This window comes from Amblyomma maculatum, chromosome 3, assembly GCF_055883805.1.
Source record: "Amblyomma maculatum isolate TAMU_Amacu chromosome 3, ASM5588380v1, whole genome shotgun sequence".
NCBI lineage: Eukaryota > Metazoa > Arthropoda > Arachnida > Ixodida > Ixodidae > Amblyomma > Amblyomma maculatum.
Window position 1 is genome coordinate 186,932,793 of NC_139346.1, and position 25,677 is coordinate 186,958,469.

Genomic DNA, 25,677 nt, shown 5'->3' on the forward strand with positions numbered 1-25,677 from the left:
CGGCGATATGCAGTTCTTCGACATTTTACTTTGTTTTTGTTTTTTTTTTCTTCGAGTTTGCTGCGCTATTTTGGCACATAACTTTGTCTGTTCGCAGAATTGTGCGTCAATACTGAACTCTGAAGCCATTGCGGTGCACAATGTGCGCGAAGTGGAGCCCTATCAAGCTCTTAAATGCACTCTCATTCAAACAAGATGCTTTTTGTAAAGGGTTTTAAAGACTTCACAAGTCTAACATGCCACAGCTGAGCATTCGCTGTAGGCAACACTTTACAGTTTGGTATGTGCGTCATATTTTATAGAGGGTCTATCATCCCTAAGCAACATCGGCTATGAGGAAGGCCGTAGTGGAGGGTTCCGGTAATATTGATCACCTGGGGTGCTTTAACGTACACTGTCATCGTATACAGTACCCAAGTGCATTGCTTTTAGCTTCCACCGAAAAGCGGCCGTCGCGGTCCGGATCGAACCAGTAGTTCCACGATTGGCAGTCGAGCGCATTTGGTTGTTTTCAGCAGAGAAGCAGCCCGATACGAGAATTAGAGTTTGACGTACGGCGCCAAGCACTGAGGTGTAAAAAATAAATAAATAAAATATCAGGAAAACTGGAAAACGTTGAGACGTCATTCTAGGCACATTTTCAGCTCTGCAGGAGCAACAACAAATAAAACCATCAGTGAAAAATAAAAATTACAAAGGTCCAACGCTGCAGAACAAAATACTGAGCGAAAGCATTAGCTGCAGGTGACCGAGCGTTCTTCTTCTCTTTTTCTTCTTCCTCAGCCCACATATAAATCCCCGTTTTAACCAAGCCGTATGAACGTGCCTTAGTGGCCTATAGGGGTAATGTGAATGCCAGGGTCCTAGCAGGCCGATTCTTACATAACCGTCCCATGTGAAACGAGAGACCCAAGTTGGCAGCTCCTGCCAGCCCACGTGGGGTGTGACGTCACAGCGTCACGTGGGTAAGACGCTACGCTGATGGCTCGAAACCTATAGTAGTATTGCTTTCGCAATAAAAAGTGATTTTGCCCAAAGGTCCCCTTTTAACAGCGTGGTCACACGCTTTTCATGGTGACGAGTGTTACAATAACACTTGACTAGCCCCGCGCAATTGGTCAGCTGGGGTTTGCAGTACGTTAAACATATATATAGTACGTGCCGTAGATGACCGAAGGTTTGTAAAGATGACTGAGAAACGGCAAATGAATTCGCGCAGTTAAACCAGGACCTGTGAATTTGCTGATGTGTGTTTTCCCATGGTGTGTCATAGCTCCCCAGCCAAGGCGCACAACTCTCAAGTGGAACCACTTCGCTGAGCTCTCGCGATCACCTGCGCGATTCCGCCACGGATACAAGGAAGCGAGCGTGAGCGCGGTATAACGGATCTAACGGTCACCACCGCCGCCGATCGTCAGAAGCCACAAGGCTCTTCTCTGCATATACGCGATCGGCGTTCGCACGTGCACGCATGCCAGGCCTCTCGCCGGAATGATGAAGAGTCGTGTACAAGAGTGTCTAGCTTTCAAGCGTTGACCCTCACCTCGATCCGGCGCTGATTTACGACCGTCGGCCGCTACCTGCACCTCGCTGCGTGGCTCGCCCGACACGTGAAACAACGGCTGCCGCGCCGAGGCCCACAGCGCAGAGAAAGAGGGACAGGAGGGTAGAAGAAGAAAAAAAAAAGAAAAGAGACGGTTTCGCGCCTCTGTATACCCTCCTCTGGCTCGCAATACTGTCTAAGCCGAACCTTCAGCACAGTGCTATGATCTCGTTTTGCCGCGTGTTAGTTCGCTCGCTTGTCAATCAGATTACATTAGGTGCTTCACATTACATTCTAAGAAGGGGCCATGCTCTACGAAGATAGATCTGATGAAATAGACATGCATCTTCCATTTTATTATTCGCAACGTCAACTAAAGGCAGCATGATAAGCAAGCAGCAAGCGGCTATTCACGGAAATCTTGCACTACTACTGACAACGAATCCCCAAGCCGACGATACACCAGTTAAACGTTGACTGCATTATGCAGCCCGATAGCGGGGTCCGTCGCTAAAAGGCCAAAGATCCGGTAGCTGCCCATGGACGCATGAAAACCGCAGCTAGGTCACGGAAGAATGATGACCACTGTGAGGGGACCCAATTCGACCCGAAATGGAATATGGGTAGTGTATCCTTACAGATTATGGGCCAAGATCCACTATAAAACCGAGAAAGCTTTTTAGGGACCTGGTAGACAACTACAGAGTCAGCTAACCGCCGTACAACTATATCCCAAGCTTCTTGCGTCTAGACGGTAACACTTCTAATGAGACACAGAATACAGCTGAAAACGTGCACAACGAATTTTGGAAAGAATGCTTTCTCGGCTCAGGTAAAATGTCGGCTTCCGGCAGTGGCTCGCCATTCTTTTTTCCGTGTGACGAACAATAATAGCTTACGGCTGAAGTGTATACTGCACATTGGAGAACCGCGGCCGCCAAGGGAATGCCAACGTCAATTTATCCAGTGCTTTGATTGGATCGACGCGACTACCGAAAGGCCAATGGACGCACGGTTGCCGCTCTCGTATATAAAACGCCAAGACCGGAATAAAAGGATGAGGTCATTCACCGTGCACGCCGTGAATTGCACTGTGGAAGGGGAAGCCCAAAAGCAATGGAAAACAAGATTCGCTGAGCTGAGATAACAAGCAACTTAAAACCTTCATGCACAGAAAGGCGGAACCTTGTAACAGCACGCCGAGACGCGGGATCAGTTGTTAGAGAAATAATAAAATAGACGGACAGTTAAATGGGCAGACGTGTGAGGATCGATCATCTAAGCGAGAAACCTCACACGAGAAAAACATGCTCCACCCGATCTTTTCGACGGAAAAAGTCTCCAGAAATGCACGGTCGAAATCGGACGCCTCTAAGCCTACAGAAGTGGGTGATCGGTACAGAGCGAACCAGTTTGTCATTTCGATCACGGTTGCCCTTTTAACGAAAGTCCAAACGCTAATTCTTGGAAAGTAACAAAGAAAAACTACGATGTTGACGAACACATCTTGATAAAGGTCAGTACATGTATAGACATTGACACGGTGTCAAACCGCTGGCTCCTACCTTCTTTTTTCTTTTTTTTTTTTCTCGGATGCAGCCGACTGAGGTCAGATTCTAGTAAAGACAAGCTGAATGATCTTTTAAAGTCTTCTATTTAGAACGAAGAAGAAAGGTGGTCGCAATTTTGTTCCCTAATAAGTTTCTGTGTAGCTCTTTGCGAGCCCGATGCAGATGGCCAGAACTAAACAAAATTAAGAATTAAAAAAATAATAATAAAGAGAGCAGGAGTTGAAAAAGGAAAAAAAAAAAAACAAAACACCGTGCACGTTATTAACTGAAAAAAAAAAAAAAAAACGTGCAACATGAAAAGAAATGCACAGAAGCAGTATAACTTCTTCCGACTTTTCCAGTTGAGTGTACCACGAAAAATAAAGGCGTTTGAAATTAAGAGAGATTGATCTTTGCGAATTTCGTCAAACAGATGTCAGAGTTCAGTGCACGCACGGCCTCTCGCCAACTGCAACGAGACACCTTTCCAGCAGCGCGGCACAGGCCCATTGTATTCCATATTCAACACCTCTCAGGTGTCGTGATTTCAGTGTATCTCCCTATTTAGCCTCCGTCCATATAGGTTCCTTTGTTTGTCTTTGTTCCGGAACTGAAAGCATTAGGCGGTACAAAAGAATTATGACACCGCAATAATCTCACAGCATTCGCGGAAGCCGTGCAAAAGAAAGGAAAGTGACCGCGAAAGAAAAAATAAAATTCTAAAAGAGGAAAAAAGACAAGCGACATTATGGTTTTCCAGCTGACACCATGCACGCATTGATGACATTTAGTTGCGCGTATTCACGCAGCACGCTGAGCAAGGCACGATGATGCAGCTCAGTCGTTCGTACAGTCTGAAATACAGGTTCAGGCATGTATTTGTGCTGAGATCGTCAAGTGATATATCAGCACTAAAAAACAAATACGATATATGAGTTCGAAATAAAATTAGGAGGATGCTGAAGCTTCGTCTTTTAAGAGAAAGCGCTCTTAACCATTATTAATATAAACAGCGCGAACACGAAAACAAGGGACAAGAAACAAGAAAGCCACAGTACAGCGCATGTACTGTGGCTTTCTTGTTTCTTGTCCCTTGTTTTCGTGTTCGCGCTGTTTATATTAATAATGAATAAGTACCAACTCGCCCAACAAAGTATCTTGGTAAGCGCTCTTAACACCGCCTTTCCATTCCAGCAATTTTTTGACGTTGACACAGACTCGCACAGAATTCGGCAAGGTGATAAACGTCTCAAGTTGGCTTAGTTTTCGGGGAAAGGAAGGTGCAGTATCTGTCTCACTTCTCGGTGGGCGCCTGCACTTACAATGCACGGCCTACAATGAGAGGTAGTTATGTCCTCGGTTCTACTCCCTATCGCAAACTATACAACCTCCAACTTGACTAGAAGATGGATGCTAAATGGGAAGCGGAATGGTGTGACGCCACCCTAAACGCTGCGCAATGGATTGTTGCGTCACAGCTTTAATAAGAAGTCACATGCACAGTTTTTTCCGACACGTTTTTTCTCAATTCTGGGGTACAGGTCTATACATGAGAAACGCCGCTCTGCTCTTTCAAGAGCGGGCCCTTCGCGCTAAAACCGCAGATCGGCAAACTATGACGTCATGCAAGTCCTTGTCAATAACTACGTGCCACGCTTGCAGTACAAGTGGTCGACAGTGTACCGAATAAGAAAGCCACATTGGACTTCGAATACACGACCTTATTATTAATTATTATTATTATTATTATTAATTGGTTCAGAGGAAGGGAAAGGCGCAGTATCTGTCACACTTGTGTCCGTGGATACCTGAACCGCGCCGTAAGGGAAGGGAGGAAGGTGGGAATGAAAGTGCAAAGAGAGAAAGAGGAGCCGTAGTGGAGGGCTACGGAGTAATTTCGACCACCTGGGTCGAAATTACTCCGTAGCCCTCCACTACGGCTCCTCTTGCGCGTCCGCTTTCAGTGATATACTCCACACTATACACAGATCTAAGAGAAGCTACCTACAGCTTCGTTTATTTCTCGGCTTCATCAGCGTGCTAACAGATGTGTCCGCTTCGCTGGATACTGCTATATACAGGTGCAGCACGGGAGGTGTACTTCTGAGTCATGCCATGCGGCTTGTAATGCATTCCGAGTGCTTCAAATTCTATCAAGTTGAGAATATTTCTGGTCCTGCATGTAGTTGAAATATAATTCAATTGCTATAAATTGTAGAACAGAGGTGCAAAAAAATTTGTTCGAATTAAGGAAAGCCCGACATGATTTTAACTTTTCAACACCCGTGATTTTTTTTTTTTTTTTAGAAAGAGCGTTGCTTCTAGTCAAAAGGAAGTTCGAATGAGCAAAGTTTCACTCAACAGACTCAATAACAAAGTTTTCCAATAAAAAGAGTGCAAGGCAGAGCCCGCGTTATTAATAAATATGCGCAATCGAAGGCTGAAAGTAATGAAGTATCATAGAGCGCGTAGATATATTGCCGTCGCAAGGCATACCGATGCGTCACGTGGCACCTACACTGACGCACAAGGGGCTTCGAACGAGCCGGATTCCTGGAGGAATGAGCTCCGTTTCTTCCAGCGCTAAAGTCCATCACCAGTCTGCAAACACTGGGAGATTTCATCTGCATGAAGCGTAGAGCTAAACCACGTATGCATGTACACGGATGTGCATTTGCACGCCAAACAGATGCGCGTCGTTATTTACGATCGCTTCGGAATAACCAAGGCCTCCATGGACGAGCACCTGCATGCGAGCGGGTGGGCCGCGCGTACTGCGCGCCAGCTCGTGGTCGGCCCGGCGCAAGGACACGCTCTGCGCGATGCCGAGTGGCTCGGGACGTCCGGTAAGTGCACGCAGGCGGGTTTGCGCGCACAAGCGAGATGTCGACGCGGAACGTGTTAACGGGGAGCGATTTTCTGAGAAGCTCTTGTCACACGCAAGGAAAATCGTAAAAACTGTAAAACCGTTATCCGAGCAGAAAATTTGCGACGGAAAGCTGTGAATTCGTAAGCTTTAGTACCGCAAGGGAAAGTGTAACGCACGCAGCGATTTAAAAAAAGAATATAAAAAAAGAATTTTACCGTATACGTTGCGCACCATTTCTACATACGATGAGGCCTCTAGGACATAAAACAAAGTTTAGAACCTTGTCGGCACGCGGTTGTCCGCGTGGCTGTCCTGGGAACTGAACGCCATACGGACGCGATGTGATGATGCAAAATAAAAATGCGAGAGGTCACAGAAAAAAAAAAAAAAAAAAAGAAGAAAGCATTACCAGAAAAGACGAATCTAAGGATGTAGGATTCGAATATGCGGACGAAAACGCGTTAATTACTCTTATCTTCGTTTCTTCTTTCCCACACTGTGCTTGCTGAAAATTGTCCAGGATCTAGGATTGATTATACGTAATAAATTAGCCGATCCCTTCCCCCCTTCCCCAAAAGCGTACAAAAGAAACGAAGACCTCGAGAAAAAAAGAAAAAAGAAAAGCCCGCTCCACCATGACCAGCGTATCCTCTAGGTTTATCTGATTTACGTAAACTATCCATACATGCGCACAATTAAGTATCATGCATAAATATAGATACGCCCCGTTGCCTTACCGCACAAGTCAGAATCCACAGCACCAGCGGTGTCGTCAGAAGTCATCCCCAGCGACCAAAGGTGACCCCACCGTCGTCGATGGGCCACGAGAAGCAAGACACTAACCAGCACCGATCGGCGACCAGCGCACACCTGCTGGTCGCTCCGCGGGACACGGGCCCGAGTGCCTTCACGCGCTCATCGCGGTCGGCCGGGTGAGGAGAGGCCGCCGCACGCACGTACGACGACAGTTCGAGCGCCGATGCGCTGAGGCGGCGGCGCGATCGAAGACGTCGGTCGAATCGCGTTGAGCGGATGCCGAACGCCAAGCGGACAGCGCGGCTGCGCCGACGCAGCTGTAATCCGACACGCGCGCTCGTCTCTCCTTGGCCACGCCCCTTCCCAGTGCCGCCACGCACAGCAGCAGCCCCCTTTCCTCGGATGGAACCGCTCCCCTTCAGTGAGCACAGTTCGGAGGAGGTGGCCGGCATTCCTTACTGCCGCGCCATTCTCACCCAGGGGCGACTATTAACAGGATGACGCCGATGGAGGTTCGGTGCCCCGAGTGGGTAGAGGGTCGAGACGAAGGTGATCAGGTGGCAAATGGAGCGGCGCGGAGTTCGGGAGATGAAACGACTAAACCGGCCGGCCGATCGCGATTGAAATCGTGGAAATGAATTGCGGTATAGGTGAACGCCCAAGAAGCGTATTTCTCTCCAACTTGGCTGCCAGAGGGGAATGAGACTTCGGCTTAAGTTGCGTGATGATCACTCTGCTTTACATTTTTTCATTAGACATTCTACGTTCCAACTGCATCGCCAATCATGCGAGCACCTGTCGCTCGCGATCGTGGAGATCACCGTTTCGGAGGAAGAATGTTTGCCTTCGCCAATACTTGGTGCCATTCTATTTTTCAGCGCTCCTCAGTTTTTATGGCTCGCGGACTGCAGTAAAGGAGGTCCGAAACATGGCCGATCCGGTACCAATCACCTGGTGCCACTTTGTGACGCTCTGGTTACGTTCCGGTCACCGCAGTGAAAAAGAAAAAAAAAAAAAAAAAGCCAATCGGACATGTCACTTTTAGTGCGACCATTTGTGGCGGCTGCGTGTTCCAAGTTCTGGCTCCGTAACGTCGGTCAAGCTTGAAATGTATTCCGCTGTGATTATACTTTCCCGCATACGAGCAGATATTACACGAAGTCGTCTGCCCTGTTCTTAGCAGATCTGCGTGTATTTGACCTGCAGCACCGTCCCAAACCTTCATAGAGTACGCGAGAACCTATATTTACTTCAACGCAGTCATTGAGCGCCCGGTCCGTGAACCGGCGTATGAAGCTGCTGCATCCAGAAGAGTGCGCGGCGCATTCATGTGGGGGAAAACCGCACCCGTAGCGAGGTAGCTTCAGTTTCTTCGCTTCGCTATCCAATGCTCCTTTCGTTCGCCAACTTTGGTCCCCTACTGTACAAGTAGCGTAACTATAACGGACAATGAAAGTCGCTGGCGCAGAAAACTTTAAAGGCCTCCAATGTTATCGCTGAAAACTTCTGTGCGTGCAGCCCAATCATTGAAAGAGGAAGTCAATAGCGGCAGTAACAGTTCTTGCTGGTTCTCATCCGGTAAACGCTAAATGTAGGCGCAGTGCTCCTATAGTGCTTGTGACAAAGTGTTTCAATAGCGGGTTGCGGATACGAAGCTCTGCTCTGCTGGGTTAGGACTATTGGCATGCCTATATAGCAGGCCGATGGCAGGCTGCATACAGCAAAGGCCTCCAGTGCGGTTACAGAACGCGTGCACATAAGGGCTCACTGTTTTGTTATTGGGCACTTATAAATGGCAAATAATAACTGCAAGCGATAAAGGACGCCATTGTGGATGCACAGAGAAAACCGTACGAAATTTACAGTTATTAAGCCTGTTCGGGAGGGAAGAAGATAGCAAGTGTCTCGGATATCTACAGCAGGAAAGCATACAGTTCTAACGCATGTAAGAAAGCTACAGACCTGCAACCGCTCTGTCTGCATTTTATCTTCGCGAAACTGTGACAAAGCTTGCCGAAATGCCTAATCGATATTGATAAATTCTGCTGAGTAGAAACAAGCGCTGCAAAAGAATTATACGTAACTAATGCGTTTCTTTCTCACCAACATGACGCTATAGAGCGGAACATCCCTTTTTGAAAAGAACAATGGTTTCTGCCAAAACTGGGTCGCATTTCAAAATGCGGAGATACAAATACTCTGGCTACAAATATCAATCCTTAGCCCGATTAGGCATTCAGCCAATGATTACTATATATGAATGAGAGAGGCGCACTTTTTCCGCTCTTTTATGTAGTTCATCGCCATGTGCATAGAGTATCTTCAGAAGATTTTTGGAATTCTGAGCAAGGATAACAACTGAACCTATCCTTGTGTGCAAACATAGTGTTCCCTTTACTACTGCAGCTTCCCGTACACAAGACATCAGGGAGTCATCCTTGATGATAAAGCGGATCTGTCGCGATAATATGAATACAGCAGCTGTTATGGCGAACTACTGATTATATACTTCAATGCAGCATTCGTGCGGTTCAGATGTTGCGATATTAGCGGATCTCCACAGAACACACATGGCATCAGAAAGTAAAGACCACACTTAACAACCCTTGCTCGGAGGGCCGGAGCCGCGGTTGGAGGAATTCTCCGTGCATTAACAGATGTATGACGCTCATTTCATTTGCACAATGCATGCCGCAGCATTTGTCATCGACAAACTTCAGTTCTCTTTTTTTTTTTTTTTTGCGTCACCGACACGACACGCTCAGCTGCTGAAGAACAAAAGCGCAATAACGTGGTGCAGCAGTTAGCGCTCAAAATAAATGGATGCGAGATTCCCAGAATTAAACCCCACAGGAACGGAGATACAGGCAGCAACAAAGGCTGTCTTCTTGGAACTAGTAAGAGGCATCGCTCAATTGGCAGCACTCGCAAAAACGAGCAGCAAAAGAATACTTCGCAGCCGGAGTGTATTGACAAACATTAATACTTCAACTTTCGAACGGCAGATGTACGGACACTCGCGCGCACGGCTGCAGCGTTGATGATCACTCAAATACCAACAACACGGACAACACGATTTGACTCCGACAACGAAAGAGCACCGTTCTTCGCCCCATCCGTGTTGAATCGATTAAAATCCAAGAAATTAAAAAAAAAAGTCAATATACGAAGTCAATTCTTGAGCAGCCGTACCATGAGCGGCATGCGCGCCCACGTGCGGTTTTAAGACGGAGTCTTGGTTATTTAAGTAGACTGGTCTTCGAAACAACCATGCGAGCAAACCAATAGGTAACTGCGCTCAGCACAGCGCTGGTTGAACAGTAGTGAGTGACAAACCGCGGTATCCACAGCGCGGCAAAATCTGCGTATGCGCCATAGGCGGTAGCGCTAAACTAAATGTCTCTAATATATACAGCGATGACACCACCTACAACCACGTTTCGCAAAGACAAGTGTGGAACACTCAATAAAGAGTATGTGAGTTTCGAAAGGTATAGCAGTCTTGCGTCTCAAGAAACACGCGCTTACAAAATTTCTGCGTGCTCTCCCATTCTTGGAAAAAAAAAAAAAAAAAAAAAGTAACGCTTAACGTCAGAAGAGAAGGACCTAAAGGAAAGGCTGAATGGAGGCAGCCTTCAGCTTCGCCACTTTGTACCTGAGTCGGGGTAGAAACTGATGCGGGGCGACTGGAACGGCCATAAGACAAAAAAAAAAAAAAAAAAAAAGAAAAAGACGGGTATAATTGCTCCCTTATTTAAAACAGCTAACAGCTAACACGGGCCGGCAGTCAAGAAACTACGCTCGCCTGCTGCGTGTTCGAGCCTGAACCCAACCGCACTTCCGAACGAAATTCAATGCAGTTCGATCACTCACCGCAAGCTGATCCTCATTACGCAATCACACGTTCCCATCGCAAATCATCGAAGGAATGTTTGGTGTAAAACAAACAAACGCAAATGGAATTCGTGCGAACGCAGGGTAATCCAAATCCAACACGACACAAACTGGGTGACCGCACAGCGGACGAACCGAAGGCCGCGCTGCGGCGATCGGTCGCAGCATAACACAGCAGACGACGCATGACCCGCGCGCGGACAGCGTCGTCGGAGTTGTTTGTGCGACAGGTAAACAAAAAGGAGGGCGGCACAGAAACGCACCTTTCTGTGAACAGGGCATCTCCAGCCGCATGTCGACGACTCCGCACTGACAGTCCGCCGCCGCCGACACGGGCGTTGCAACGCCGCCGATCAGCGCTGATCAAGCGCACTCCGCAGCGAGCACTCGACGACCACCACATACAAGCCAAACGCGCGACTGGCATACGATCGCCAAGAGCGCGTCTGCTCGCACGTCTCTCCCCCACCTATCCCACTCGGCGGCCTTCGGTTCCTTCGGTGACCGACAGATGGCGCGGCGCTCCCGCGTTCAGTTTGCACCGCGCGGCGCCGGTCCATCGCCGCCGCCCATCCCGATGAGGAGAGGGGACTCCGCTCTCCGACAAACAAGTTTCTCCATCGGTATCGAGAAAAGATCCGGGCCGGCTTTTTCTCCCTCCACCTCTGTGCACCGTCGGCGGGATAGACACCCCCGCAATCGATCCCCCACGTGACTCGAAGGGGGACATGCCTCCGCGTGCTTGGCTCCTCCCATTCTGAACCCCCTTCCGCTCTTTCTCTCCATCCCCCTGTGCACTCGTGTGCGCGCGCGACGGAGCGCTTGGTCAAAAGATGGGGCCGTCGTTGCGGGACAGCCCGTAGCACGCACAGCGGATCAACGCCGATGTGGCATAGTCGGCACCAAAACGTTTTCGGAGCACTCGAGTTGTGAAAATGGAAGACGTCATATTAAGTCACTGAGACCGGAACCAGAATATGAGTAGCAAAATAAAAATACGCATCACTATTCCTAAATTCGTTCTTTTCTTCACTCTAAAGAAGCATTCCTTTCATAGAAAGACAAGTGCCGGCACACTTGCGAGTTCCTTCAATAGCGTTAACGCCACGCTGGGCATCCAAAAAAGCATGGGAATCGAATTTGCCTCGGTTAGCCACTGTCTCCCACCCCCTTTAAAGAAAAAAAAAAAAAGTAATTCTCTGCAAGAGCTGACGAGACAATATAGACTAAAATGCATGCCAACCGTATTTACTGAAATGAAAAAAGATGGTAGTCCGGCGGTTCAGACTCGACTACAACTCACTGCAGCATAAAAACATCTCCCATATCCCTCCAATTAACGCAGTCACGTGCCTACCTTGGCTCATTAACCTACCTAAACAACTGCCGCACCCTGCTACGCTTGTCTTCCCTTCTAATCCAGTCGGCCAAAAATTTTGCAACCATCGGTTATCATATATATCTTCGCTCTATATATGCGCTGTCCATGCCTATATTAATTCTTTATTTCGACTATAAATGTCATAGCTCGCCCTTGCTAAGTTGACCCATTCTGCTCGATTCCTGTCTCTTGACCTTATATTTACCACTTCCCGTTCCATAGTTGTTGTCCTCAATACAAGGTGAATTCTTTGCGTCAGCCTTCACAATTCTGCCCCAAAACATCGAAATGACAACTTTTATATAATTTCCTCTTGGGGAATAATGTTAAGGCGGGTCATTAGTCACCTGATAGCGCGTGCCTGCCAAATTCGCTTTACCGTCCTTATATATTCTTCTAGTTACTTCTCTGTCGTATGTGGCAGAGATCTGCGCTCGTTATAGCAGACGCATACCCTCACTGCTTTCAGCGCGCCGCTATGTTCTTAATCTAGTTCCACATGCGGTTGAAAAAAACACCTCTTAGCTGGAACTTATGTGGGACTATAGATCAAAAGTGTATCGAGAAATTCTGCTGCTGTCTTCAAGGGCTGCTGAACATAACTTCAGTTTTCTGAATATAAATTTTTCGACCCACCTCTGTTTGCCTGTCTAGGTTATTAATAATACTTTTGTAGTTTATCTCGTGAGATAACAATTAAGATAAGGCAGATATATATCGCCTTATTTCTTGGCATGGACGTAGCGAAGGGGGGAGGGGGGGGGGGACGAATATCCTGAGCGGTGCATCCCTCCCCTTTCGACCTTCTTTTCTATTTTTCGCCTAATTTTCTTCACCTGGCGGCGTATTACACCCTACGAATAATATATCTGGCTATGCCACTGTTTCTCTGCACACCTGCAATAATTCGGGTTCAACTTTCACATCCACACATGTGGCCTGAAACTATTATACTGACCCGTTTGAAAGTTATGCGCTGTGGTCGGCTGTGGTTGTCGTTCGCATGTTTCAGGGACTTATGATATCCGCGACGAACGTATACTGAAATTGCAACTGTGGAATGACTAAATCTTGTAACGCGAGAGCTGCAGCTTGGCGGTTTACAGCAAGCAGCTTTAGGGGATCACGAGTTTTGAAACAGACTCTGTGGGCGAGCAGTTTACAACGAGACCGAACAATGAACACGGTGGGCTATTTTCGATCCGAAGTCCCCGTGACGTCTGCAAAACTTCTTTGAGACGACGATGGACGCAAGCGTGGTTATTGTATTTCGCGCGGAATCCACGGATGAGAGGTGGGCTTCACCAACAGGGAAACTGTTGACACTTAAGCGTTCTTGGAAGGAGGTCGGGCGCAAGATAAGGGTTCCGCAGAATCGAAAGCAAAAAAAGACAAAAAAAAAAAAGACGAAGAGCTATTCGCAATAAGCGAAGTGACGCAGACTCGTGATATGGGCTGCGTCGGCCAGTGGTATTTTTCCTTCAAATTATACCCGACGCGTGCCCGCCTGGAGCTGAGCTTAAAAACAGCCCTTCTCCAATGAGGCCGAAAGGAGAACAATGGGGCAAATATGGCGAAAGCCGACGCGGCGAGCACATTAGTTTTCTTTCGCCGTATATATGTCTCCGCCGGCTAAGAAAACGTGACACGTCCCAAACGGCTCGAGATAGAGCAGGCACGGCACGAGGCTTGGCGCGCACCAGCCACTGGTTGCCGGGATTGCAATTATAGTCCACTCACTACTTGTTCATTCTCCCAATGACGTCAACGCCACGCACATATATATATCAAGGCGGGCATATATACTTAAAGGAAACGCGTTTATACGTTCAGTAACTTCATTTGATATTCTCAACGCGCCAAAACGGTCGACCTGAAGCTGGAATAAAGCGCCCCTCTGCGAGAGGTATGTGTACAAACGAAAGGCCGCACTTTCCTCGTGGTATTTCCTTTTCGCTTTTTTTTTTTTTTTTTATGTCACAATGCTCTTGCTATCCTTCCTTCCAATGACACCATGCTCGCACACGGCTCGGTTGTGGCCCATTGTTCTGGAAGCTCTAAGCGTTTTGTTAATCGCCGAACGCACGACTCAGACACATTCAAGCTCTCTACTTCCTGCACGACGCATTATCTTCTGCAACGCCTGCGACGCCTTGTAATTCTAAGTTTCGAGCTTGCCTTTAAGACGGCATATTCTCATGAAAAAAAAAAAAAAAATCGCTCAGTAATACAACGCAGTGCTTACATGGACACCGAAACACATTATGGCCTTTATAGTTAAGGTGTCTTTCATAGTAATAGGTTCATTTGGTGTTGAAATCGCAGCTATTCGATTCTCCAAGAAGTGCAATGTACCATAATTCATCTACAGTACTTAATTTAACAGGGTTGGTGGAAGGACGAGCTGCCTTTATAAGGGCCATACAGTCAAGTTTATCTTTTTTTTTTTTCTTCTGGAAGTCACGGCCAATAGTTGTCGCGAGCGCTACCGGCATTACAAATAAATAAGCGTTGCTGAACGTGACAGCGCCAAGCAAGTATAAACGCAATTTACCCATACATATAAAGAGGTTGATCTACAAGCAGAATAGTTTTCATTTCTATACATATCGACAAATAAGGCATTGTGCGCATTTCCTGATTGAAAACACCGAACAATGACGGTGGAAATCACATAAATCCCAAATGCTAGCGGCCAAAGAAAACGGCGTATATGTACGTGTTCTGAAAGATTAAAAAAAAAAAAAAAGAAAAGAAATACAGGCGAATTTTGGCGATAATATATAGCGTGACAATTGCAGGCTACATTTTCTCCCCTGTCAAATTATGGATACGTTAATGACCACTGTGATCATCTGGTCACTCAGAGAATTGCAAAACAAAGATATAAAAGCCATTTATATAAAAAAATGTTGATATTGTTTAGCCATGCAAATCCACGTTATTAATATCATTAGAAAACATCACACAGTAATGTACTCACGAAGTGTAGTTTGGACGCGTGATATCGACTGAGTGATAAGCTCTATAAGAGGGTAATGTGAAGGCAATAACGTATACCTCCATAAAATGCACACGTGGGAGTGTGGTTACGAGGCCACGAGGAGAATGAACAAAAATAATTATCAGAGAAGTAACGATGTACGCTGAAACAAGGAACGCATGGGCGAGCTGGAATTGTCTGCTTGTAGAGAAGAAGTGACCTTCAGCTTAAATTCAGGCATACAGACAAAATATGTGAACTTCTTTTCAAGTTCAGACCAGCGCACTAACGCCACCGCCATGCCCCGCACAGAGCGTGCGTACGTGACGATCCCCAGGGAAGAGCCTGTCGGTGAGCGCACCCGATCGGACGGGGACCGAAGAGCGCCCCATTCGATCGCGCCAATCGGATCCCCAGACTCATAGATCATAAAAGAACCACGTCAGACCCTGCCGCCGAAACCAGAACTTTGCGGTCCAGGGAGCGGGCGCGTCATCCTAGTATTGCGATCCATTCAACCCATTGCTCCCCGTCGAAGGCAATCAGAAACAGCGCCAGGAAAAACCCGTTCCCCACGACCACCCATTCCTCATCCCCAGACCTCCCGAAGCTTACTCACGCAAGCAACATGCGCATCGCCGATCGAGGACTGGCGAACCGAATGCTTCCGACCAGTCAGCCAGCAAAAATCGCGCCGTCAAAAGTCAAGGCCCGAGTTTAGGGCGGACGGTGTGCATAAAGGAAAGCAGAAGAAAGCCTCTCATATTAACCAAAAAATTGTTCCCCGCGCATTCCCGCCAGAATCGATAGTCGAATTCCCAGACGCGCATGCTATTCCTTTTTATCCCTTTTACTCCCCAAAATTCTGAGCTTACCCGGGAGATACGTATGAACGCCTGCCACTCGCAGCCACCATATTTCACCCTTTCTACCTCTTTATTACACAAGTCGCGGGCGTCCTTCAGGAAGTAAAAAAAAAATACGGAACACAAGAAAAGCGCTGCACTTCTATATATGCGACGGACTTACCCCACCTTTGAGCGGCTCCCCATTTCGGTTTGGTGAAGATAGGGGAATATTCTCCAGTTTCCAATAAAGTCTACACTACACACGGGGCACCCTGCCTATATACCGTTCATCTCGATATGCCTTCCTGCCCCTGCCGCGTGCAGGTTTCCTGTTAGGTCGAACTGACAGATTTCATTACTTTATTTTCATCTTCAGCAGCGTGCCACATACACTTGTTCATCCTGCCTCTCCCAAAGTTGTTCCCCCATTTTTTCTTTCATCCTTTTACCGCTGCTGGCATTCTCTAAAAAAAGCGGGAGGTCTGAGGAAAGGGGTATGGCTAGCAGACCTGTCCTTTTTGCGCAAGGGAAAAGGCAAAGCCTACACGCGAGGGAAAGGGGTCCACCCCGATTAAGATCGCGGACCCATTCGTCTCCCCCCTCGCAGCAGCGCCGCATTTCCTACGACGCCGCGCGGTCCCTGTTCGACGCGGTTACGACGAAGCCATGCTGATGCGGGCGGTCATGCGATTTACACGTTTGCTTTACCAGAATAGCGGTTCGCGCGCCAAATTTTTTTTTCTTTCCAAGTCAAACATACACAAAAGCAGGGCTGAGAGGAAGGGGGCGAGATGGCAGGGAACACAGCTAGAGGTTGAGGGGAGTCGCCTACTGTTGCGTAATAGCTTCTTCCTCCCCCCCCCCCTCCCCTTACACCGACCTCGGAGCCGACGGAGTGAACCCAGAGACGCGTCCCCTTTTAGACAGGGTAAAAGTGGGAGGGAAGGGAAGCTATAAAGAAGAAAGGAGAGGCAAAAATTAAGGGAGGGGAATGCAGGGCAGTAGAGAGGGAGGAGGACGGAGCGGAGCAGTCAGGCGGCACACGTTCCCCTTGCAGGCACCCTTTTCGCGAAGGCGTTGTGTTTGTGTTGCGAGGACGGGGACCTGGCTCTCGGAATTCATAACCTGCTGTTTACTTCGGCTCGCTGTTTGTGCGTGCGTCGGTTCCTTACTCACCTCATTTCCCTTTTTTGCGGTTACTTCTTATACAGAAGTGCGAAAAAAAGAAGGGTGGACGGGTTCTTTTCTTCACAAAGGGATCGAGTAAGGAAGTTTACTCCTGCAGCTTAGTGAGAATAAGGAAAAAAGGGTTACCGCCTAGCGATGCCGCCGAGTGTTGGTCAACCACCCCGCGTCTGCACGCGCGGTCGAAGACGGGGAGAAAAAATAACGCGGACGGTGAAAAACTTCCTTTGTGTTGTGGGAAACGCGTGAGCTGGCCTCCATTCAGCCTAGAGGTGTTCGCGCACGGGGTTTTTCGCACATTCTGGGAAAGGCTTGTTTCCCACATTCTGGGTGTTTTTGTTGGCCACGCTGTCGATGACCACTAGTGCATGCGTGTACGCCGACCGGTGTTGCTGCAGCATTCGGCAACCCTTTCTTCCCGAAAGGGAGGTTGTGCATATTTGTAGATTCGCGTTAGATGTGGACGCACCGGGCTTTTTTGAGGCGGTCGTTGGTAGCAAGGTAAGTGATAGCCGAAAAAGTAAATAATAAAAAAGGGGAGCGCAGCCTTTCTCGGTAAGTGCTGAATTAGGAACCGATTGACGCGTTTTTAACGGCTTTTTTTGAGCAGAACCCGCATTGTGTACGAGCCAGGGAAAGTTGGAAGCGAACTTTTCCCAAGCAATTCGCGGATTGAGTGTTTATGCGCAGATGAAACCAACAGGTGGCGCGCAAATTTCTAGCTTTGTAGAGATATGGTGATTTGGAGTGACAAACGTGTTTGCACAGATCATGCACCGCATTCATCGACCCAGGGTGCGCTAAACAGTATGCGAGGAAACCAGGTACTAAAAGGAGCCTTCCTAGAAACAACAAACGAAGCAAACGATATTACATAAAATTAGGCGGCACTAACAACAAAGACACATTACCGTGACGCCCGAAGACTATGCCTACCATAGCAAACGTATTTTTGGCGCGTTCAACAACTTTTGTGTAAACGAAAGGCGGGTGACAATTACAGGCCGTACACTGCTCAGACAGCTGGGTGCACAACAATTGTATTTAGTGAAGCAGCGCGTGTTAATAATAATTGGCTCACATGAAGGGAAAGGCGCAGTATCTGTCACGCTTGTGTCTGTGGACACCTGAACCACGCCGTAAGGGAAGGGAGGAAGGTGGGAGTTAAAGTGGAAATATTCGTAGTTTTAACGGCCGACTAAGAGAACGTCATACTTCAATTAATGCAATTCATGCTGATGGCTTGTATGCGCAGTGTAAAGTCTGTAATTGTCACCCGCTTTTCGGTTACGAAAAAGCTGTTAGATGCGCGCAAGGTAACTTCCCCATTTAAGCAGATATACTTGAGGTGGCGGTCATTCACAACTCGAGATGAGGCATGCGTCGGTTAGAGATTTTATATCGCCTAATCATAAGGGCATCGACTTATATATATATATATATAATATATATATATATATATAAGCAGATCAATTAAGGGGAAATGAGGGTGCTCGTTATAATACATGAAGGAAAGAAGCCAACAGTCGGCGAGGCCAAGGAAAGCGTTGGAGATGGTACTTTTATGTATTTTTTTTTAATGTTTGCTTAGATAATCACAGAAATTAGTAATGTAATCTGTTTTAGGGGAAAGATACTTAAACACAAAGTAGAAGAAAAAACAACGTGCCGATGGTGGGATCCGAACCCACGACCTCCGAATATCGCGTCCGGTGCTCTTCCAACTGAGCTACATCGGCCGCTGTTCCCCCTGCTACTTGCTTGGGTATTTATGTTGTCTGTATACTAACCTTGAGAGTGTTCACCAGCGCCGCTATGGCTGAGGGTGGCGCTGGTGAACACTCTCAAGGTTAGTATACAGACAACATAAATACCCAAGCAAGTAGCAGGGGGAACAGCGGCCGATGTAGCTCAGTTGGAAGAGCACCGGACGCGATATTCGGAGGTCGTGGGTTCGGATCCCACCATCGGCACGTTGTTTTTTCTTCTACTTTGTGTTTAAGTATCTTTCCCCTAAAACAGATTACATTACTAATTTCTGTGATTATCTAAGCAAACATTAAAAAAAAATACATAAAAGTACCATCTCCAACGCTTTCCTTGGCCTCGCCGACTGTTGGCTTCTTTCCTTCATATATATATATATATATATATATATATATATATATATATATATATTACTCGGGGGATGAACTGCAAATAATGATTGATGACCTAGACAGGAAAAGTAGAAAGGTAGGCTTGAAAATCAATATGCAGAAGACTAAGGTAATGTTCAACAGCCTCGGGAAGGAACAGCAGTTTACATTAGGTAGCGAAATACTGGAAGTAGTAGGCGAATATGTCTACTTAGGACAGGTAGTAACCGCTGACCCGGACCACGAAAAGGAAATAACAAGAAGAATACGATTGGGATGGAGCGCATTTGGCAAGCACTCGCAGATTATGACTAGCAGCTTACCGGTATCGCTCAAGAGGAAAGTATACAACAGTTGCATCTTGCCTGTACTCACCTATGGGGCTGAAACGTGGAGGCTAACCAAGAGAGTTCTACTTAAGTTGAGGACAACCCAGAGGGCTATGGAACGAAAAATGGTAGGGGTAACATTAAGAGATAGAAAGCGTGCAGAGTGGGTCAGAGAAATAACTCAAGTTACCGACATTCTAGTAGAAATTAAGAAGAAGAAATAGACATGGGCAGGTGCGAAGAGAGGATAACCGATGGTCGCTGAGGGTAACAAACTGGATTCCAAGGGAAGGAAAGCGTAGCAGGGGGCGGCAGAAAGTTAGGTGGGCGGATGAGATTAAGAAGTTCGCAGGGGTCACGTGGATGCAGCTAGCACAGATTCGGGTTAAGTGGAGAAATATGGGAGAGGCCTTCGCCCTGCAGTGGGTATAATCAGGCTGATGATGATGATGATGATATATATATATATATATATATATATATATATATATATATATATATATATATATATATATATATATATATATATATATATATATATATATATATATATATATATATAAGTCGATGCCCTTATGATTATATGATTAAGATCAGAGCAACTGCTCGTGTGTCGCGTATACCACTCTTAACGTTTGGTCTGGTGTGCCCTAGCACTTGAATTTGCGTAATTTCAGCGTGAAGTCAAGGTTTTCGTGATGTTTCACAGAATTTACATAGAGATTTTACAGCTAAACGCGTTGTCTATTTGGTAGTCATAAATCTTTGCGTCATGTAAATACCGGATGCGATGTGTGACTGAGCATGCATGTTTATTTTTTTTTTTTTTTTTATTATTCAGGCTATACCTCAGGAATAACGGATTGAGTCGTCATTAGCACTCGTTCCATCCTTCCTTGCTCGTCCTGCGGGTGTCGCCAGCGTATATGTTTCCTTTCCTCTCAGTAAATTTCCACCGAGTGCTCGTCAGCATGCGCTCGGAGGAGCTATATTGTTGCTGTAGTCGGATGGAATTTAGATATGTATTGAAATTGCAATGGCGTTTGTGATTGCTTGTCGCTATTCCGTCCGCGACAAAAAAAAAAAAAGTCAAGTTGGGAAACCCTTACGAAATTCTGTACACAGTCTATAAACTGTCTGTGGACTTTTGCCAAAGCTATCTGTAAACAATCTACATAATTAGAGCGGTACTGTACATTCGTCTTAAGCTTTTATAAGTAGATAAATTTAATAGGCTGTCTATAACGACGTTGTTGGTCTATAGATCGTCTATAGACTAAAGGATGTAAGAAATGGATAGTCAACGGATTGTCTATAGACGAAACGAAATAAAGACCACCTATAGGCTTTCATCTACAGGTGATCGACAGGCAGTATAGCAATAGGTCTAATGAATGACAACGGCCCATAAAAAGTCTACAGACAAAATTATGAGCGCAGCAGTTCCTCTGACTTATTTGGCAGAGCGAAATATCGAACTGCTGTCCTCATTTACTGCTGTGCTTATTTAGTATATAGCATGCAACACCCTTTATATACAGCAGGCCATCCTAGCCAAACAAAAAATAAAATTTTCTGCCACCACAGAAAATTGTTTTGTAGTATGTTTTGTAACATTTGGAGTAACGCCAGAATGCCTTGTATATATAGTGTAGCTGCCCCTTTTCATATAACTACACAGGTAGAGAAAATTAACATAGTAAAATCTGTGGTGATTACCCAGCGAGAAACCACTTTGTATTTTGGGCATGTCACTCGTTTTTTGTTTTCTTCGAGTATTATGGATCATCGCCGCATCTCCACTGACGTCACAGGCTGACGCTTGTCTATACGCTTAAGGATTCTGATCCTCGTTTTTGTGTTCGCGTTTTTAACGCGATGCCGTTAGAGGCCACGTTCTACATAAAATCCACCCTTGTCGGCGTCTTAAACTAATAAATCACGGGCCTTTGTCAGGTAGCTGGCAGGTGACACGGCGAGGGATTGGTCGACGGGTCGCGTGACGTCACAAGTCCACATGACATGGCAGGCGCTAGTAATTTGCGCTTCTCTTTTGTGAAAGAATATCAAACTTTCCAGGGCTCATATTGGCGAGGAGTAAGGCAGTTGCTCCTATAAGTAATCGATGAACGCCCGCCCGCCGGGAAACGTGTAGGGTGGTTTTTCACATAACTGGGTAGCTTACGACTGCGTGCAAACAATAACTAAGGCGTCAGTGGTTAAACGAGTAGCAAAGTGATATATGAAAACGGGAATCCGCAGACGAGAGCCATTAGACAGGCACTCAAGGTGATGTGCTGATGTGGGCATGCGCAGTGGCATTTAAGGTGATCTGCGCATTAAGGCTTGAGCTGTGCCTCTAACTGACCCCCACTTCTTTGCATCATTTCCCCTGGGCCCTGGATTTCATTAAATTTGGTCGTCTGGTTGCCGTAAACTTTACTTCGCTTACGGTGATGTTATAAAGTTTTAGAATAAATATGTCTCGCTTTCGCACGTATCGGTAGGAATTTCATGTATGTAGAAGTGCCGACATCAAGGGTAAAGGAAGAAAATGTTGATGATCAGGTGGCAATAGCATTCCGTCTCAACCTCTTCTCGGCTGAATTTTCGAAACGGATTCGGCAGAGCCTATGTGCCGAGCCGGTGGTTCCTGCGTGCAGACGTCGGGTCGCGGTTGATGCTGAGCGCGCGAATGTTAGCCATTGCCATGCTCGGGGGGCGGCCCGCGGTTCCATCAACGTCGGCTGGGAACCACAGCGCGCAGCCGTTTCGGCGTTTCATTTATAACCGGACCATTCATCAACAATCGGTGTCAACTTTTCACTGCGTGCCCGGTGACGAAGGGACCGCAGCGCGCGCACGGTCGGCGGGGGAAAGGGTCCCTCGTACGCTGCTAGGGGCCGAGACACAAACACGGGCGAGAGGGATACGTAGCGAGAACAGCGGCATCATGAGAGCAGTGACAAGCGCGCTCGCAGCAAGGCAGAAGCGGTTTGAAACTACTCCCTACCCTCCCCGTCTCAATTTTTTTTCTTTCTATTAAAGGAAGCGATCGGTGCCCACTATTTATTAACGGGCGAAGCGTTTATATCAATAAGCACGGAGCCAGCTAGAACTCGAAGCAAGAAGCATGCGTATGTAAGGACCTGACAGGACGGAGTGCTTGATGGGGGGAGTGCCTCCCGCCGAAAGCTGCACCGCTGACGAGAGCCGTGCCCATTGCGTCCGCGCGCGCCTTCAGAAACCTTCGAGTCTTCGAGATAAATGAAAGGCGAGACAGAAAGAGAGAGAGTTAAAGAAGGAAGAAGAAGAAGAAGAAGAAGAAGAAGGAGGAAAGAGCAGAGCACAAGTGGGAGCATTTGAAACGTCGTTGCGCGCCATCGCTTCTTCCTCGAGGCCGCTCCCTCGGGCGCCGCGGGTCATAAATGTAAAAGGGAAGGATCAATCAATTACCGTCGGCTGACTGATCCGCAGATATATGACTCGGAGCTCTTAAGGGCCACTCTGTAGCTCAATAGGCAGCGACCGAGGCGGGATGGAGGAACCCAAAGGAACGCGGGAAATTAAAAATGCGCATTTCAATGACCAAGTCGCCCGCGCTCGTCTGAACTTGGAATAAATGTTGGAAGAGAGGGATATGAAAAAAAAAAAAAAAAAGAAATACGCGATAATCTTTTTGGTCCGTGGAAGGCAAGGCTCGGAAGCATTCAAAGAACTCGTGCGCGCTCTTGTGAGACTCTCATCCAATAGTCGCTATGCGCTAAGGAAACTCCAACGCTCGCCACCAGAACTGAGCGGTAGATTGATGGTTTCTGGCGTCATAATTGCCTTGAAGTACAAGAGTAAAAAAAACGATGCAGGATGTGCTTAGGCTAAGGCATCAGTCGGTAAGAGGAATGACACGTGGATGGATGCACGTCAACGCCTCTTCCGAGACTCTGAAGAGATATTACGGTCCAATGGATTCGAGACTTCAAAATGATCGCGCATGTGCGTTCAAGTGCGCACAGATTATTATAGTGGCATCGATGACGGCAGATCACAGTAGTGGTGACTTCTACCATGTCTGCCTTTTCTAGCCACATTTTCTTTCGCTGTTTTCAGCCTTTATACGTCCTCACGAATGCTGAGCACGAAAGAGTTCAAAGGAGATGAGCAGACACTCCTTATATCGCAACGACTAACGAAAGTTCGCTATTGTATACCTCGCCACGTGGCAGCGAAAACGAACCGCGGCAACAACAAAAAGTGAAACTTCAATGAGCCATAAATAATAGGAATAAGAAGAAAAATGAGTAATAAGAAAGGAGGAGTCAATAGCGAAAGGTCGTGGAGAGAGAGAGAGAGAGGAAGGAAAGGAGAGACCAGACATTTTACACTGGCCATCGCTCAACAGGGAGCAGTCCACGCAGCCCGCAGCAGCCTAAAGGAATAAGTAGTCGCGCTTGAATGCCGTACCGATGCGGCGACGGTCGAGCGAACCTTGAAAGGCTCGTGCATGTATATAGAGAGAGGCAGAACAAACGAATAAAAGAAGCCATCAAAAGAGCCGGCGGCTATATGGACTACTACTTTGCATAAATTGTCAACACTGAGCAGCGCGGACCCCGAAAACCGTAACTGAAAAATGAGCGCGCGAAGAAGACGCGGTGCACAAAAGAGAGACTTTCTTCCACTCGGACGCCATTAGGATGCGCCGCGCGAGGCGCGCCGTCATCGCTTTTTTTTTTCTTTTTTTTTTTTGGTCCTGCGCGGAAGTGTGCGACCATCCTCGATTGCCGGCGTTGTGTGGGGCCCTGCAGTGAACGGCAGTGGATGTGGGATGTGGAGGATCACTCGCTTGCATCTATTTACTCCTGCTGAGAGCCCGCCTTTGTGTGTGCATATGTAGACAGTGCCGCCTGCGTTCATGCGTGCACGTGTCGAGCACCCATGCTCAGGTAGTATTATACGCTCGTACACATGTGCACATATATGTGTGCCTGCGTGCACTGCACGCCATTTCATTACTGAGGAAAGAATGCTCTCAAATTTAACCCCATCACCCCATTCACATATATAGCGACCGGGGAATGACTTCCTCTGAAGCATGAGCTCGATTTCTTTCGGCACGTTTTCCTTTGGTCATACAGAGAGAGAGAGAGAGAGAGAGAGAGAGAGAGAGAGAGAGAGAGAGAGAGAGAGAGAGAGAGTGTGTGTATGTGTGTGCGTGTGTGTGGGGGGGGGGGTGCGGGCGTGCGTGCGTGCGTGTAATGGGGGGTTCTTTTTAAACGAACAGGTGGTAGACTCAGCGGTGGGATTTCTCTGACACTCCCTTCATCTATGCTGCTGCCTAGTTAGATTGTCTCGATGAGGCTGCAGGGTGCTGCTCGCCTGGGCAGCCTTCGATAAAAGACTTAGGTGATGCATTGCGATAACTCGACGATTTGGTTTTTATTCCATGCGTACACGTCGATGCGCTACTATCAGTCCAGCTTGTTTCTATACACAAGAGCCTAAATTCGAAATTCAGTGTTCTAACGAGGGGAGTGATGCTATAAGCCGTGAGCTGCTGACCACTACTGTTGAGAGCGCCTGCTTGTATCGTGTTGCTGGCTTCGTCCTCTTTTATTATTATTTTTTTATTTTTGAAAGCCAGCGGAAAGCACCGTGGCGTTGAAAGTTAGTTTGAAAGTTCATACTTGATAAATGAGCGTCCTCGGATGAATAATGCATTGCTTCCCAAATGGCGCGTCAGAAAGAAATAAAGGAACTCGGGGGCTGCTATTCGTATTTCTTTCTTTAGATGGCAAGGAGCACTCAAAAGGAGCATTCCTTAGTTGAGTGTCTATGGCTAAGGTTACGAAGAAACGCAGGGCATGCCAAGCGGTCACGGCGACGCGTTGCAAGTTGACTGACTACTTCCGTATAGCCTGCATTAAAACACGCATGTACAGGGCTCAAGGACTCGCATATACGCTTTATACGTTCGCCAAACTTGCGCATGGCGAGTGCGTTCTCTCAGGTTATTTCAACATACAAAAAGCGTGAGCGAGGCAATCTGAAGCAGAGAATTGCGTCGACAGCGCGACTTTCAGCTATAGCTTTCAGTATAACGGCATTGCCAAAACAAAGTTCTAAACTGTCTGGCCTTCGACAAGCCTCCTTTCGGATGGTTTTCGCAGAGGTCGTGACTCAAACCATGTGCGTTCTACTTGA

General features: G+C 47.2%; 1 protein-coding gene across 8 annotated transcripts in view; it reads right to left on the reverse strand.

The window, feature by feature from the left end:
- LOC146197185 (homeobox protein cut-like) overlaps nucleotides 1–25,677 on the reverse strand; it is a 725,401-nt gene that overhangs the window by 126,222 nt on the left and 573,502 nt on the right. The window contains exon 1 of one of the 8 annotated variants that reach the window (XM_084598968.1): nucleotides 10,876–11,014. The exons of 6 other annotated variants lie outside the window; for them this stretch is intronic. In XM_084598968.1, coding sequence (XP_084455094.1) covers nucleotides 10,876–10,906 — 31 coding nt within the window. In that variant the 5' untranslated portion in view covers nucleotides 10,907–11,014. Of the gene's footprint in view, nucleotides 1–6,699; nucleotides 6,963–10,875; nucleotides 11,015–25,677 lie in introns of those variants that run through there. One more of the 8 variants, XM_084598967.1, reaches the window with a different exon arrangement.